Source organism: Typha angustifolia, chromosome 13 (genome assembly GCF_048772165.1).
Source record: "Typha angustifolia cultivar Huaian chromosome 13, ASM4877216v1, whole genome shotgun sequence".
NCBI lineage: Eukaryota > Viridiplantae > Streptophyta > Magnoliopsida > Poales > Typhaceae > Typha > Typha angustifolia.
The window spans coordinates 16,562,939-16,580,534 of NC_133251.1; the positions used below are offsets into that span (position 1 = coordinate 16,562,939).

The window sequence follows — 17,596 nt, forward strand, 5'->3', positions numbered from 1 at the left end:
AGCAACTAACGCGCGTACATGGTGCGGAACATGTGGGTTGGCATGAAATCAAGGTCCTAGCAGTGAGTCCATATATGGTCGGAAATGGATCCGATGATCCGTTTAATTGATCCTTACCGGGTTTTGGATCTCAACAGCAAACCCGATTAGCTGTTCGTCTCCCACCTCTCGACTCTGTTTAATCTTTGGGAAAACTCGAAAGTGAAGTGCAAGTGCAAGAGGAGAGACAGGAATTGGAAGATAGTATAAACTTATATGTTCATAAATTCAGTATTCCAATAGAGGTATTTGTACAATGCAAAAGCTCAGATTATGGTACTCAGAAAGGGCCAGTGACGAGCTTGATCTTCCTATCTAGTAATATTACCCAAAAATAGCAGTGTGACACAGAGCACAAAATGATGAACTATCTGTGAACAATCTTGTTAGCAAAGAAGTCATTGATCTCCAGTGATCACTATAGATTGACTTATGCTTGAAACTTCCCGGATGTTGCAGTATCTGGTTCGCCTTTTTGGTCGCTCGTATCTGCAGAAGTTGAACTCTCCTTTAGGGTCTCCATATCCATGCTTTCCGTGCGACTCCTTCGGTTTCTACGATCCTTCTGAGAAAAATTTATAGAACAGTTCAGCAATTTCTTTTTTCCTAGAAACGCAACCTCTAAGCTAAAAAAGAACACAAAGAGGGTATTTATATATGACCTCCCGGTATGGGATTTCATCTGCTTCAAGCATCCGAGCAACCTGACCCATCTTAGGTCTCTTATCTGAGTCAGGATCGACGCATTTGAGTGCAATTAAAAGTGTCCGTTTAAGTGTCCGTATAGTTGGTTTAACCTCCAGGCTCGAATCCACTACTTCCTCTGCTCTCCTACTTCCTACCATCATCTTGAGCCATTCCACAAGATTCACCTGAACATAAATCACTTTAATACCTAAAGTAAAGAATGTTGTTACAGCCAGAATCGTAAGCCATTCCTAAACACAGGTTCTCTAACAAATGAAGATATTCAAATTTTTACTAGTTGGAACATTGGAATCAATACGATCAAAAGGTAATTTCAAAGGATTTGAGTAGTGATACACTATGATAAGCATATTTTACCTCATTGGCAGGACGACCATAATCCACAGGATCCCTACCAGTCACAGCTTCCAATAGCAGAACCCCAAAACTATAAACATCACTCTTCTCATTTAACATTCCGGTATTTGCATATTCAGGTGCCACATACCTTTGTTTACAGAAACGGATAAAATTAGGCATTTCAAAAGATTTACCTTTTTTGTGCAATAACTAGTAGAGACTCGCAATCAAGTGGTCAGGAAGAAAAGAGAGCAACATAACATAAAGATTAGCTGAAGGTATACCCAAATGTTCCCATTACTCTAGTCGTGACGTGGCTTTTGTCTGAACCCAAGAGCTTGGCCAATCCGAAATCAGAAAGCTTGCCATTAAATTCATCATCAATTAAGATGTTGCTTGATTTGATATCTCGGTGTACAACTTTCGGCTCTATAGCTTCATGCAGATAGGCAAGTCTGCAAGCCAATGAGTCATCCATTTAACTTCATTAATTGTTAACTTAAATAACAAACTGAAAGTTGAGTTTTAACTTCAAGAAGAAGAAAATTAGTGAAGGCAAGAAATAATATGATCACAACTTACGCCTTTGCAGTGCCAAGGATAACCTTCATTCGGTTTTCCCAACTGAGAACACCATGTTGGCGCATAGCCCCATGAAGCCACTGCTCTAAGTTACCGTTGTTGACATACTCATATACAAGGATCCTACAATAGAGTAATCAAGCATAATTAATTGCTTTCCACTGCAAACAAACACACGTACAGCATAGTAGCATAAAACTCCTGCTAAATGGTCCACAAACCAGAAATAGCTTATCATAAAGTGAAAACAGTAAAATTCGGAAAAAGTATTATTCAATGGAAATGTACATTTTTAAAAAGTAACTAGAATCTTGATTTATATAGAACTATTGCAGTGAATTTACTGGTAAAGTTTCTTTCCACTTTTTTCTTACAATAAAACTTAATAGATCTGCTTTTAGGAATTATGAGGTCACTCTTTTAGAATAAGTTATTAGTGGCAAAGTATATTTACTGTTCGATTTTTCCTGTTACACATAGTTAACCAGTATATTAATAGCTGTGGAAGCTGTACATATATAGAAGATTGCAATCACTTTTAAAGTTTAACTGCAGATCCAGTGAAATATTTTACTATGTGATGCCTGTAGCAACCAAAATTTCATTGCACCCTAGGACCTTGATTATGTTAGTGAGTTAGGCAACTTCTTTTGGCATTCAGACTCTGGAGTTTTACTGCTCTAGTCAATTTTAAAATAAAGTGTGTAATGAGAAACTACAGTAAATCATCAGGTCAAACTTCAAAATTTCTTTTTATGGAAATCAAATAAGTGGCGTGTAGGGGTGTAAACAAACTGAGCCTAAGTGAGCCGATTCCGGCTAAGGCTCGGTTCAAAATTAATTTTGAGCCTAGCTTGGGATTCAGGCTCGGCTCTGCTCAAGCCTAAAAATAGGGTATTTTTAAGTCAGGATGAGCCAAGCCTATTATTCCAGCCAAGTTGGACTAAACCAAGGTGCCAAAGCTTAAAACGAGCAAAAAGTCAAACTGAGCATGAGTGAGCCGGTTCAGGCTTGGGCTCGACTCAAAATTCAAATTGAGCCAAAAAACAAGCTTAAGCTCATCTTGGCTCGAGTCCGAGCCGCTCGTTTATTTTGACACCCCTAGTGGCATGATCGTTCAGTGTTCATTATCATCTTGCTAGGGTATATAGATCAGTTTTGTTGATCTGATTCAAGTTTAAGTCACTTTTGTCCATTTCTTGGATCTTTGCTTAGTGGATATGTGAGACTCAGAAGTGTCCATCCTACATTAGGACACAATCCTGATATATGCTCAAGAATGCTCTTACTGTTGTTAACTGAAGAGACGAGAAATTTCAAAAGAGCAAGTGAATGGTTTACAATGCCTTTAATCTTTTACCTATTGGTTCCTTCTACACAGTACCCCAAAAGGCGCACCAGATTCTTATGCCGAACATGACCAATGGCTTCAACTTCCACTCTGAATTCCTTCTCTGCCTGCCCGCTGCATGCCATTTAAATAATAGATATTATATGATAAATTTAAGCATGCAAATGATTTCTTAATGGATAAAGCCTGAAGATAGTATATTAGTTGTCGTCATAGTTAGCAGTAACTATAAGCAAACCTACAGATTGTTAAGAATCTTCTTGACTGCAACCTCAGTTCCATTTGTTAGACGGCCACGATAGACAACCCCATAGCCACCCTCTCCAAGGACATTTTCTTTAGAAAAACGATTAGTAGCATACTCAAGATCTCGTAAAGTAAACCAGTGGCCCCATCCCAGATGCGAGAATTCAGGAAGACCAACTAACGGAGATGCAGATACAATTCCGTGAGGAGAATATGGCTTCCTGGTGGGCCCTGAGCTACCTTCTTCACCAGAATATGAACTCCCAGCCATTTCAATGTGGTAAACTGAGCTACACTGGCTCATGTTATCAGCATCAGCTGATTTAGTCGTAGCCAATAGTGCTACTGACTTGCCAGATTCTTCATCTGTATATTTGTCATGCAAGGAGTAGAAAGGTCCTTCACGGTCATTTAAAGTCTGAGCAAGACTGCGGGAACCAACTCTGTCTACAGATATTTCCTTAGAGATGACAGGGATCTGCTGCGGTGCGAAGTTACCAAACTTTCTTCTTGTCTTCTTCCGAGATGTAAGCCATATTGATAGCATCAATAATATTAACACCATTAACATTCCAATACCGATAGCAATCAAAACCCATACTCTCAGGCCAAAAACTGGGGTGCTCTTTGATAGTTCTGCACTCAGACTAGACGACATTTTCTTTTCTACGTTATAAAGAGATCACTGCATCAAAGGCTGGAAAGATTCAGTATGTCAGATTAATTGGATTGCTAAGAAATTATCGAAGTAAGCATCATCTACGTCAATCCATCCAAATTTCCACACCAAAAAAAGCTGATGGATTGTTATCCTAACAGAGACAAAAGTAAGCACTTGATCTTTGGATTCCTTTAGAATTAATTGGTTGCGCAACTAAAACATACAGCAATCCAATCTAAGACTGAAATCATGTTTTGAACTTTGAAGTTTCATATTCTTCGGAAATTATATAAAACAATGGTTAAGGAAACTTTTCGCCCACATAATGAGGGAAACTATAACAGTATTTTCACAAAAGAGCAAAGTAATAGAACATTAACTACCAAATTAAATAGAAGGAGGGGAGAAAAAAGCAAATACACCTGAAAGAACAAGAAAGGGAAACGTGCGAGAGGGGGAGAAAAAATCTGAACACATCATTTTTTTTTTTTGTTGCCATCCATCACCATCAAGACAGGAGAGCAGTGTGCATATAAGAACAATTGTCCTATCAAGCATCTACCACTAAAAAAGGCAAATTTTTAAGACAAAAAAGGTACCTCCTTTGCTGATTTAGTCTCTCTGATCCATCCTTCCCCGACCAATGAACATGAAGCCAAAATCAAAATCACAAAACCCCCAGCCTCGGGTTGAAGAGCCCAATAAACAAAAACCAACAACCCAACTAAGAAATGACCAAAACAACTAAGAAAAGGAGAATCAATGCAGGATGCAGGAAGGAAAAATCCTTCTTTTTCCTCAATTTTTAGGAACTTGGGTATCAAAGGGGCAATTTTGGCTAAAATGGTTGGTGGGTTCTCTTACTTTTGTGCTGATGAGAGAGGAGGGAGGCCACCATGAGATCCTAGATGATGAAAAGAAGAAGCTTTCTTTGCAATGAAAGAAAAGAAAACTACGAGAAGAAAGAGAGAGAGGAGGAGGAGGAGAGGGGTTGGCAAAACAAGAGAGCAGTAAAGGGAAAGCAAGGGGGGTTGCAGGGTCTACATTAATTAAAAGAGTTAAATGGGAGGGAAGAGAAAATATAATAAATGTGAACAAGAGATAAGGTCAACCAAGATGGCCTATAACTCCAAATACCGCTTGGCTGGCCAGCATATTCATCTTAATTAGCCATTTATCCCCTTTTTAGGGTATTAATTCTTCATCTCATTTATTCTTTTCCTATCACATTTATGAAAACGGACCCGATTCTAATTGGAGAGTGGTAAATTTATATTCCAATTTATTTTTTTGAAAATAATTTTAAAAACTAAATAATATGTGAATATTAATCTAAATACTATTTTTTTTTCAAATAAAAACTCATATTTATATTTGCATAAACTATCCGAATTATGATGCTTAATCCGGCTTGTTCTCTCCCCTACATTTATCTCCTTTTGGTATTCAATTCTGCATGTTATTTATTCTTGGCATTGATTATGATACTTAATTTTCCTTCCCATTTGGCCATCTCCAACGACTCCATTAATGATGTAAATTTCTCCTTTACACAAAATCTTAAGCGGCCAGCTTGGCTCTTGCACTTTTCGACGTGCCGCAGTGACTCGTTTACTTTAAAAAAATTTAAATTAAATAATTTCGTTTTTCGTTAGTTTAAAAGTACTAATAATTCACCCCGTCGGATTGCCCCAATCTATTATAAAGATTTCGCTATAAGAGCTGCGTTGACTCTGTATGATTTAATATTAACATCAACTTGTAGGTGGTGATATGAAAAAAGAAAAGAAATAAAAAAAGACTTTTAATTTGCTAAAAGACTGTAGACTTGTGGGGGTTATATCCTAAATTCCTCTGTCAACGCGGCATCTCTCTGTAACAAATACAACCAATCTCTTCCATCTCTCTGCTTCTAATTCTATTCTTTAATCGTTTCACCTTCCGGTCCAGAAACACCAACCCCATTGTCGCCCTGTTCTCCAACTGTTAGACTATAAGAATTATGGGTGTTAATAGTATTCTAAATCATAGCAAATGGTCACGTTTGTCTCTCAAAAATGTCAAACAATGGCATTTGCGGTCACATGCACTCTTCACGTCGGCACCACTCGGCTCGGCTGTTGCCCGGACTAAATCTAAGAAGGGCCCAATAAATAATTTCACCAGAAAAACTAGAGACTAAATAGCAAAAAGATGCCAGGATTAAAGGCTCATATGCCTCGTTACCAACTCATTCCTTTGCGTAGATGTTGCGTGGACTTGGGGGAATACTACTGGAATAGAATGAATCTGAGCTCAACTATGTGGGCCCTAGGCTTTAGTAAACCATATGAATTTTTAAAAATAAGGGCAGTTGCTGTTTGCATGATCCAACCTCTTTTTTATTTTTTCTTTTTTTAAAACAAATATTCTATAAAATATAGTAATGTTTTTGTATAAAATTTTCAAGCAGAAAAAGATAGCATTGACTAAAATTTATGATTATAGCCAAAGAATAAAGTTTAAATTTGGATATATAAATTATGTGATGGGCCTACGGGCTGGGCCACTCCCCCGTTTAGATTCGGATCCTGATTTGGGCAATGTACTATCAAACCCGACCCGCATATAGCTGCCACTACTGCTGCTTCGAATTGAATCGAACCCTAACACTGGGTCAAGCGTGCGCTGATGGCGGAGATGGCGATGGAGGAAGATCCAGTGCCCGTTAGTGCAGCTCGAGAACCCTCGGTTCCCGAGTCCAGTAAGCTCCCTCTCTTCTCTATCTCGCTTATTTATTTATCTATTTGTTTTTTCCAATTACGTGGGGAATCCAAGGCTTATCTGCTATATGATCATAAACCCTAAAGAGGAACCCTAAATAAGGGGTTTGGATGCAAATTTTGTTATTGGTTTGCTTTCTACAGGGTAAAAATGGGTTATAATTGGTTTTAGTTTGGATGCAAATCTTGCTGCGAGAACTTGGATTGTATGTTTCGAAGGAAATTTAAAATTGGGCGGGCTCGTGATACTTGCGTGCATATAACATGTCCTTTCATTTTGCTGCAGATTTTGTTGAGGAAAAACTTCAAACCCTGCTGGAGAATCCGGCGGTCGAATTTGATGCCTGGACATCGTTAATAAAGGAGACCGAGGAAACTTCACCTGTACGTGGGAATTTCTTTGGGTTTCTCTGCATCTATGAAATTTCTTCACGGTAATGCTATGTGTTTCATGCGCGAAGACGAATTTATTTCTTGTATTGCCTATTTTTGTGTTTAAGAAATAAAAAAGATAGAAAAGATAAAGACAATGTAGATAGTAGATGGTTGTGTTCTTTTGATTCAAGATCCATTCGACTAGTTTGCTATTACAATTAATTACACTTAATAGATAGTATAGGATTGTTTCTTCAAGTTTTGGTCATTCCACATTCCTGTCTGTATCTATGACTCACTGCCTTGTCTGTTTCCCTAGGCCTATGATGCAAGCCTTTCGTGATCTATATTCCATAAGTGCTATTATTTTGTTAGTCATGTTTGATCCAAACAGTTCTCTCCTTGAAAAGAATTTTAAGTTGCTATCTCCTCTTACTTCATGTTAGATTATCAATTATATCCTCCAACTAGGGCATCAGATGTGTGCAAAAAAGTAGCAGGTTTATAGATGGGTATCACCATAAAAAGAACAGAACATTTTTGCTAGCTATTTATGCCTTAGCAGTTCTTCGATGGGGCTCGTCTAGAAGTGATGGTTTAGTTTCTCTAGGCACTAAATGTTTTAGGAATCACCATTTCTTCAATCTTGCAGCTGAACAGCTTTTCCAGTCTTTCTTGACTCCTTTGCCTGCCTTTTATCTTCCAAGGCATGTAGTCCCTTTGTTGCATTGTGCCTTGTTGTTGTTCAAATTCTCTTAGCTGGTTTCATCAGGTTAAAGGAAGTTTCTGAAGGTAATTTGTGTAACTCTTTACAACTATTTTCTAGGATTCTTAAATTACCTTAACATGCTGCAACGTGTCTTTTAGATGGATTGCTTTGGGGAGTTATCTTTTGACTATATGGATTTTTTAACATTTAACAAATAACTCAGAATTCTACCACTCCTACCAGTCCAACAGAAGTGGATTTTAATTCTGATTTTATGTTTGTTCTAGTTTCTTTTTTAACTTTTGTACTTTACATCTATCGGCCTTTCAAAATGTTTGTTTTGCAATTTGGTGATATATGGGAATTTGATTGTGCTTTCTCTGATTTCTGCCACTACTATCTGTACTGCAGAATGACATACGAGTGATCAGCCTGGTTTATGACACCTTCTTATCACAATTTCCTTTATGCTATGGTTACTGGAAGAAGTATGCAACCCACAAGGCACGTTTATGTATGCATAAGGAGGTGGTGGAAGTGTATGAGCGAGCAGTACTAGCAGCAACTTACTCTATCGATCTCTGGGTCAGTTATTGTAATTTTGGTATGCTAGCATATGAGGATCCTGCTGATATTAGAAGGTAAACTTATAAAACGAGTTCAATTTAGTAACGATGACTCCCATATATGATACCTTCCAAATTGTTTCCAATTTCTAAGTCAGCACTTTTGCACATGCGTGGATGTTGAACAAAGCATAATTTGGAGTAAAATTGTAGTATGGCACAGAGAAAAGTATATCACTTATAGGTTTACACAGATATATGTGATCATGTATTTGACTCATATCAGAAATACAGTCAAAAACCCACAAACAGTAAATTACTACTAGGCTCCTGAAGAACAATAACTGGTTCTTGTTATTCTCGCATGTTACACTTATCAAATTTCTTTTAATAGTAACTCGTAAGTGTTATGGCAGGTTATATGCAAGAGGCTTATCTTTTGTTGGAAGGGATTACCGGTGTCATCTCTTGTGGGATAAATATATTGAGTTTGAATATTCTCAGAAGCAATGGAGTCAACTTGCTCATATTTATATTAGCACTTTGCGATTTCCAACAAAAAAGTTGCACAGCTATTATGAGAGGTATATATCAGGCTTCACCTTCAAATATTACCCGAAAGTGCAACCCTTGACTTGGAGCAAATGAACATCTGAATCTAGCACTATTGAAAAATAAGCCACTATTCTTGCTTGTTTATTTGAAACTTGGTTCTCTTGTTTTTAGTTGCATAAAGTCATTAGTTTATTTACTTGCTTTAGGCTGTGCTCCCCTCAAGCATATGAAGATACGAAGGGTAGAATATACTGCATTGAAGTCCTCTTTTTTCCCTTTATGTTGGGTTTTTTGGTAATATATTTATCATAGTAGGCTATTAGCTATTAGGAAGTTCTGGTGTGATGACCGATAATGTGCCAAAAGGTTCATTTTGATGAGCGGGCTAAAATGTTATTTTGCTCGTGTTCTTTAGTTTTAGAAAATTGGCTGCTCTGTTGGAAGAAGAGATGGGACACCAAGAAACTAAAGTGCCAGTGGAAACTGTGCCTAATTGTGAAGCAACAAATACAGACGACTGTGAATATCAAGAGGCCTCAGGTGTGATCAGAGACTTTTTGGATCCACAAGACGGTATTCCTAATCCAGATGCAGTGAAAAAGTACTTATTAATTGGCGAGAAAATGTATCAGAGATCCAGTCAAATGGACAAAAAAATTAGTCCCTTTGAGGTTCATATAAGGAGGTCTTATTTTCATGTGAAGCCACTTGATAGCTGTCAGCTTGAAAATTGGCATCAGTATCTTGACTTTGTTGAGATGCAAGGAGATTTTGATTGGGTACGTGAGTATGTCTTATTCTACTTGTATAATTCTGGTGACAGCAACTCAATTTTATTGCTACATCTCAGAGAGCCTTTTCTTTTTTCTCCAATGGCAGACAGTAAAACTTTATGAGAGATGTTTGATTCCTTGTGCTAGTTATGCGGAATTCTGGATCCGCTATGTGGAGTTTGTGGATGCTAAAGGTGGTCGAGAGATAGCAAATTATGCTCTTGGTCGAGCTTCTTCATTTTTCCTGAAGGTATTGATTGTCACAGCATATGTTAACATCATTATGGACATAACTAAAACTGCATGATGAAGTGGAATAATATCTCAGCATGTAGCTATCTTCTTTTTCTTATTGCTCTTCTTTCCTTCTGTTAATTCTTTCTCCAGCACTATTCCTGTATCTGGAAATTCTTTTCAAGGTTTATTAGGTTACAAGCATCCCAGGCTGGTCTCTGGCATCAAGTAGAAATTCTCTGTTATATTTTCATGTGGCTGTCATGCTTGTTGGTTTCCTTCTTTTACAAAATCTTAGAGTATGTCGAATTGATCTTTTGATTCTTGAAAAGAGAACTTGGTATTGAGTATTTTATAAGAACTCATCTCATGAGTCCAATCATTTGTTGGTGTTTTATTGCAATCAGAGAGTTCCAACTTTTCGTATGTACTGTGCTATGTTTAAAGAGCAAATTGGTGATGTTCTTGGAGCTCGCACTCTTTTTGTCCGAGATGGTGCAGATCTGGATTCTGATTTCACTGAGAATGTTAGTAGAGTGGCAAACATGGAAAAACGCATGGTAAACAAGTACACGAAATTATTCACTTTGTTTTCTCATCAAATGATGGAAACTGACTCGTTTTGACTTACTCTTGCAGGGAAATACTCAAGCAGCTTGCAAGATATATGAAAAAGCAATTGAGATGGCTAAAGAGAAGCAGAAATTTCAAATTCTTCAAGCTCTATATACTAATTTTGCTCAATTTACATTAGTGGTAGGATTAACTTTTCTTCTCTAGGTGTTTGTTAATAGTCTATTGGTAATTGAAGTCATCCATTCTTTTGCATAAATTTTATCATGGTTTATACTATGAGTAGGTTGCAACGTTTATGTCCTAGTTTTATGTTTTGCCACAGATATACTATATGCACATTGTTTTAATTGTGATGCAATCAACTTTACGATATTGAGGTGGATTCATTTTTCCCTTTGGCTTTTGAAAATCATGTTGTGAATTCTTTAGGAAAATAGCCTACATGATGAAGGACTAACCTAAGTTGTGATTTGCGAGGTGACTCCATCATTTTGTTGGAGATCCAAGCCAGCATTACGAAAAATATGCGGATCCTAGCAGTCAGTAGATTTTTTTTTTTTGGGGGGGGGGGGGGGGGAGGATGGGCTGAACTTTTTCTTTTTTTTAAATGATATTCTTTCTTCACACTCGGGAAATATGGAAAGATGTTAATTTCATGACTAGCAGCATTATTTATTGGAAACTCATTCTGCTGCTCTTTGTGTCTACGGATACAATACTTTTATTGAGCTTTGCCTCTACTTTCTAGAGTACATTTTTGTAAGATATAATACTTATTCAATTAGATGAAGCTGTTGGACAGTATTCAAAGCATTTTATTGGGCCGCTGCAGTTTGTTAAAAGAATGGTTACCATTTGGCATAATGAGGAGATTTTCACCTCATACGGCTCCTCATTTAATTCTTTCATTCTATGATAGATCTCAACTTACCCTCTATTTTTGTGCCTTTAGTAGGCCTAGTATTTCCGGCTCCTGTGGGTCCAACTCTGTGTCATGTCCGACATTTGTGTTCTATGTCATTCGAAGTAGCTACACTATTCTTTTTTATGTTTTAACAAACTTCTATTCCAAATTGGAAGTTTGATTTTGTGGGTTAAGCAGTAGATTGTCAGACTGCTTTCCATTCTATCTACTTCAGTAGGGATTTTTTTTTTCTTCTTGAATTGATCATTTCTCCATGTTTTCCATATTTTTATATTTCTTCAGTACTTTTTTTTGACCTTTTGCAGATAAGTGGTAGCATAGATGCTGCTAGAGATGTCTTCGTCAAGGAAATTGAGCAAACTCCCTGCAAGTCCTTAATAAAGGTTTTTTTTTTAAAAAAATTTGCAGCCATGAATTGCAATTGTTGCATATAGTTAGTGCTTATAGTAGGTTTATTAATATATTTTACATTACTTATGTGGACAAGTTTTAAATGAATAACTTGTCACTTGATATAGGATGCTTTATTAAGTAATTCGAAACTATTATCACCATAGGCAAGCCACAATATATTTTCCTTTCTTGAGGACGTGTTACCTGATGCTTATGATTCACAATTTGTATCTTCCAAACGGGAGACCTTATTCGAGCAACAATTTAAATTGAGCAACATAATAAAACTATAAGTGCAGTTTACATATATTACAATTGTTGTGTCATATGTATGGATTTCGTGCCGGTCTGCCTGGGTTGATATATATCGTGCCAGTGAATTATCAACACCGATACAAGTGGGTGTATCTTGATACTCCTTCAAGGCCACTCAATCGATTTGTTCCAATAGGAATTGAGCATTTCTTATTTTAAACAAATCTAATTTGGAGTCTCTTTCATCACTTCTAATACCTCTTTGTATTTATGTTTGATCTGTGTAAATTGTACTTCAAATTTCAGAAATCCAAGGGAATTTCAGTTTTCCCCAAGTTATTTGCCTCAACAAAGATGATCCAAGAAAAAATGGGAAAAATCATCATATAAGAATCTAATTATATATGTTCTACTAATATCTAGTGTTGAATGACTTTAATTTAGCCCTTAAAACCTATTTTAATGTCCTAGAAAGGTTTAAAGATGATTTTTCAGCATGTCAAGACTATTTAGTATATTAATAGCATACCGGCTCGGCACGACACATGCTAATGATATGTATTGTGCCGAGTCAAGGTCCACCTGCCCCGTGCCACTGGCATGGCAATCATTATTCATATGAACTGAATTATTTACATTGTTTGCCTGTAATGTTAAATTATCATTTTAGTTAAAAGACTTAAATTTCCAAATTCAGGAAATAGAAGCTACGTTTATTCTATTCGATTTTCTTTGTGTCATATGAATATAAGAAGTGCTTTTTTTGTTTGATGAGTATATCTTTCTCAGGGATTGGTACATTTCATGATCATGCATGGAGGGCCAGCAGAAGTACCTAAATTAGATTCCTTTATAGAGCATGCAATATCTCCGGGATCTGATCTATCTAGAGCTTTAAGCTCTCAAGACCGTGAAGAAATATCATTGTTGTTTCTAGAGGTTAGATGCCTTCTCAATAGCTTCAGTAGAGTTAATTTTGGACATATACCATTTGTCGACAATTGTAATGCATCTTACTGAAATATTTCCTAGTTTTGCATTTGCAAAGTTGATTTTCCTTGTGTCATTTATTAATTAAAATATGATAGAAGTTTGTTTTGCTTGTCTCTTGTCTTCTTTTGCAATTAACTTGATTTTCTCAGGTCATTAGAGTTTATTGGCGTTATTGTTTCCTTCATATTCATCCCTCTTATGCTTGAACTTGCATTTGTATAAATAGATATATGTCTCTTACTCCCTTATCTATTACTTTTGGTATTTAATGTGTATCTGCATCTTACTATATTGAATGTTTTACATCTCTCAGATCTTCCTTTCTTAGGTCCTGAAGCCTTTGGCATTAATGTGTGTTATCTCTCATATTTAGATGACACCTGGGGTTCTATTTTCCATTTTAGTGATCTGAGCAACTGGGATAGAAAGGCCTCCCGTACAACTGGGTCAGACCGGCCCATTCACAATGCCACTAAGATTATCAGTTTTTCAAGTTCTTCTCATTACTGGGAGATTTGCATCCAAAACCTCCATAAGGAATCAATTGTCTCTATAAATCTCCCTACCAAAATGGCATGTGAAAGCCAAATTCTTTTGATGTATATGCTAGTGCAATCTGGACTACAATCGGATAATGCCCACGACAACCTTATGCCCTAGGCTTCTGTTGTTGGTATAGCCCGTAATTTTCTCAATATCTACTACTGTTCAATTCTTGTTCCCTTCAATTCCTTAAATAAGCCTGCTCTATAAATGTGGAAAAAGACTGCTGCATTGCGATTATTTAGCTCAAAATCCAGTTATGGACAACTGTAGAAAGGTGAAAAATTGCCATAAAATTACTGTGACAGAACATCTGGAAGGGCACAAGTGTGTAAAATCCGAAGTGTTTTTCTTTTTCGCTAAATTATCCTTCTTAGAATAGTTATTCATTGCGGAGGCGCATTTTATTGTGCATGATATATTTGGTTTGAAACAAAGGATCAATGCACAGTTTTCCATGGGGAGCTCCAAGAGTATTCTGGTCTCTATGTGCACTTAAGAAGAGTTGTGTAAGCCCTTCAGTTTTGGAGCTAGAATATGTTGTAATTGTGAATTAAATTATATTGTTGACTGTAGTTAATGTCATCTAGTTTATGTGCATGCTTAGTTAAGTGCACTATTTCTACTTACTGATATTAACTTCTCATAGTTGTGCTCAGTTAAGCACCATTTCTACAATTTTATGTTTCTAGCAGTTCATTGACCTTTATGGAGATATTCAAGAAATCAGAAAGGCATGGATTCGTCATAGGAAACTATTTCCGCACATTATGAGGGATATATTTCACTGCAGTACCACTGGAAACAACTGTCTGGATGAGAATAAGGAGGGAAGAAATGGATCTCTGTATTCTTATCCTCATCATGCTTCTCAAGATTGTAGCAATGTGGGATCTGATATGCATAGATCACTGGGAAGGAATGGTAGTGCTCTGTTTCAAGGGGCTAAAGTGGGTGAAATACAACTAGAAGACAAGAATAAGACAAAGGTAGTAGAAGAGCAGGTAATCATTGCAGAAATGAAAGAGCAACCCACAGCAGAAGGAACTGAACCGGACCAGCAGGTTGGTGAGCTGGTACATAATTGTCCTGATGTCACACAAAATCCAGAAGCCTGCTCAGGAGATTCTGAAACTAAAATCCAAATGAAACCAATTCCGGATCAAGAGTTTGGCAGTTCAAGTTCACCTGCGCTTGATAATCACTCAATAAGTTCACCACAAACTGATACTGGTAAGTCCATCCCAGCCATCTCGAATGACTGCAATTCTTCTTTGGAAGCAACTGGTGGGTCAAAGGAAAATGAGTTTGAGGATGGAGGTGATGTAAATGAGGTCTCAGAAAACCGTGACCCTGATCTGCTAGATATAAAATCCAGCTTGGCTTCGCAAGCAAGTTTGCAAAAAGATGACAGTCCTTTGCTTACAGGTCAAAAACCTTCTGAGGCAGAGAGAAACCAAGTCAAGATGCGGCTCCAGTCACAGACAGACTTAAAGCATGATGTACCTGTTAGTGGTGTATATCCTCAAGATGCTAGTGGTGGGAGAGACTCGGCTCATCACAACAAAGAAGCTCCTGAAGATCGCAGTCACAAATCATATCACAATATTCAAGATTCACAACCTCAACAATGGCATGTTCATGGGCAATACCCTTCTGTTGGATCTAATGCTCAGATGTTGACCGCTCAAGTTTATCCATGCCAGTCCCAGTCTCAGGCTTTTACCAACACACAGGATCAGCAGGCACACAATGCTCAAGGTCAGTATCAGATGGTTTCTACTCAAGTTAACCCATCTGGCAGCCAGGCTTGGACAGGACAAAATATGCAGCAGTTGGGTTACTTATATTCACAATCTCAGTTAAGCACACAGTCTGCTCAAGCTCAAATCTATAATCAACCGCTTCAGAACAATGAACAATATGGATATTTCCAAAGTATCCAAGGGTATGCGCCACATATTTGGCAATATTATCAGCAACAGTTGTATTATCTACAGCTTCAGCAGAATCAGCATCAGAATCAACAATTGTCACCACCGCTGCAGCAGCAGCTACGAAGTCAACAAGAGCTTAACCAACAGGAATCCCCGCAACATCCCTCCTCACCACATAATAAACAAGGCCAGCAACAGCCGCAGCAACAGCAGGCATCCCAAGTTCAGAAACAGAGTCAGCAGTTGCAGCAGACACAACAACAGCAGCACCTTCTTTACCAGCAACATCAACAACAGATGTATCTGCAAGTTCAGCAGCAACAGCAGCAGCTATACCTTCAGTACCAGTTACTTCATCAGCAGCAGCAACCACAACAGTCTATACTTCAGCAGCAGCAGCAGCCCCCGAAACAACAGCAGCAACCACAAGAACACCTACTAGAGCAGCAGCAGCAGCAGCAACCACGGCAATCCATACTTAACCAGCAGCAGCAGCAGCCGCAACAACAGCAGCAATCACAAGAACACCTACTCCACCAGCAGCAGCAGCAGCAGCAACAGCTACTGCAACAACACCAACAACAAATGTTACTACTCCAGCAGCAGCAGCAGCAGCAACAGTATTTTCAACTACAACAGCCGCATATTGGTTCGTCAGAACTTCAGGCTTTGAACTATAATTTATACTTCCAGGTGAGTCATTTCTTTGATTATGCTGAAGAATCCTGTGGCATTCTTTAATTTTTCATCCTATGTTTTCTAAGGTTTCCTTGTTAATAAATTCTTTTGAGGCCTTTTGTCTAGTGCAAAAAGCTTGCTAACAATTCTAGACTCTACCATGCACTACGACATGGAATATGGTTGCTGACATGCAAAATCACTTATTTCCTCACATGCAACATTTGTCACCTTAACAGATATCTACATTATTCTCTTAATCGTTTGAAGGTACTATTGAACTAATTTTGGTACTTACCCACTCATTTTGTAGTTTCAATTGGCAAGACCAGGTACTATGGGCCCATGGAACTGACAGGACTTGTGGGGTTCTTATAAATTTGGCTTACATATGCAGTTGCACATACCGTTTTCTTCTGGATTTGTAGAACTAGTGGCATTAACTCCTAGTAACTTGTTATATGTATTCTGATGCTATGAGCAATTTCTTTCCTGGCTAAACAGCAAAATATCCCTGTACAATACACCAGCAACCAACAACAGGAGGAGAATGGTCAAGAAGGGGAAACATCTCAGGTGATAATCAAAACTCGTGAGATATTATTACAATGAATGCTCATGATTACCCTTTCTTTAAAATAATATTTTTTTGGAGTAGATCATGATAACCAAATCTTTTTGACTATGGCATTTGATGATCACTTAATTCTGATGTAATCTTACTGTCGAACAAGTGACTTAATGATAATCATAATCTTTGGATTAATAACTAATGGCTTGCATCAACTTATTTACCAGCGGTATGGACTTTTCTCCAAAAAGAGAAAAATAATTTACAGTGGCAATGTTATTTGTCTTACAAATATATGATGTGGAACAACCTAGTGTGCCATCTATTTATATCTATCCTATATTTAGTGTCCTTGGGTATTGCAGTCTGATCCATTAAATTGGAGCAAGACTGGAGAGTAACTTGAGTATTATTGTATTTTGCATGATTCTGATATGCTTTAACAGTTGCAGGTTGAAGGGTCCGAAGTGCAAAATGCTGAACAATGTGTGCGTTCCCATCCCTCGACCCCACAGCTACTTCCTGAAAATCAATGAATCTGTTACAGCACTAGTAGTTGAGGAAAATTAGTTGGTGATTCTTTCAGCTGTATCATTTGTATCATTATCTCCATCTAGAGGGTAATGGGTATGGAGACATTATAGTTATTACATTGAAAATTTTGTAAGAATTTTGCACTGATGTACAGATGTGTTGTACAAGGATTGCTGAGCTCAACGGTTGAACATTGATGTTGCTGAGGGACTTGGCTCAGCGAATGCTACTCCTACTATCTGGAATAATTATCATAAGAATTTTGTTCTTTTTATCGCTTCTTAAGAACAA

The 17,596-nt window shown here is 37.6% G+C and overlaps 2 protein-coding genes across 6 annotated transcripts; one reads left to right on the forward strand and one right to left on the reverse strand.

Moving 5' to 3' along the window:
• Positions 1-225: 225 nt before the first annotated feature.
• LOC140774855 (probable receptor-like protein kinase At2g42960) lies at positions 226-4,981 on the reverse strand. 2 transcript variants are annotated; one of them, XM_073118006.1, is made up of 8 exons: positions 4,526-4,981; positions 3,262-3,950; positions 3,029-3,133; positions 1,669-1,791; positions 1,371-1,541; positions 1,105-1,234; positions 702-911; positions 226-604 (listed from the first exon to the last, which is right to left on the reverse strand). In XM_073118006.1, exons 2-8 carry the CDS (start codon positions 3,921-3,923, stop codon positions 470-472), a joined length of 1,536 nt encoding a protein of 511 aa, XP_072974107.1. In that variant the 5' UTR covers positions 3,924-3,950; positions 4,526-4,981; the 3' UTR covers positions 226-469. The 2 variants fall into 2 exon arrangements, with proteins under 2 accessions (XP_072974107.1, XP_072974105.1); XM_073118004.1 differs by having other exon boundaries at positions 3,262-3,962; positions 4,526-4,980.
• A 1,560-nt stretch (positions 4,982-6,541) lies between these two features.
• LOC140773998 (uncharacterized) lies at positions 6,542-17,577 on the forward strand. 4 transcript variants are annotated; one of them, XR_012106547.1, is made up of 13 exons: positions 6,542-6,669; positions 6,975-7,072; positions 8,184-8,413; positions 8,755-8,922; positions 9,309-9,672; positions 9,773-9,916; positions 10,308-10,460; positions 10,540-10,656; positions 11,707-11,784; positions 12,839-12,988; positions 14,281-16,215; positions 16,514-16,776; positions 17,218-17,295. XR_012106547.1 is itself a non-coding variant. In XM_073116807.1 (13 exons), the coding sequence occupies exons 1-13, from the start codon at positions 6,597-6,599 to the stop codon at positions 17,305-17,307; spliced, it is 3,672 nt and encodes a 1,223-aa protein (XP_072972908.1). In that variant the 5' UTR covers positions 6,542-6,596; the 3' UTR covers positions 17,308-17,577. The 4 variants fall into 4 exon arrangements, 3 of the variants coding, with proteins under 3 accessions (XP_072972908.1, XP_072972909.1, XP_072972910.1); XM_073116807.1 differs by having other exon boundaries at positions 16,705-16,776; positions 17,218-17,577; XM_073116808.1 differs by having other exon boundaries at positions 16,705-16,776; positions 17,224-17,577.
• The last annotated feature ends 19 nt before the right edge of the window (positions 17,578-17,596 follow it).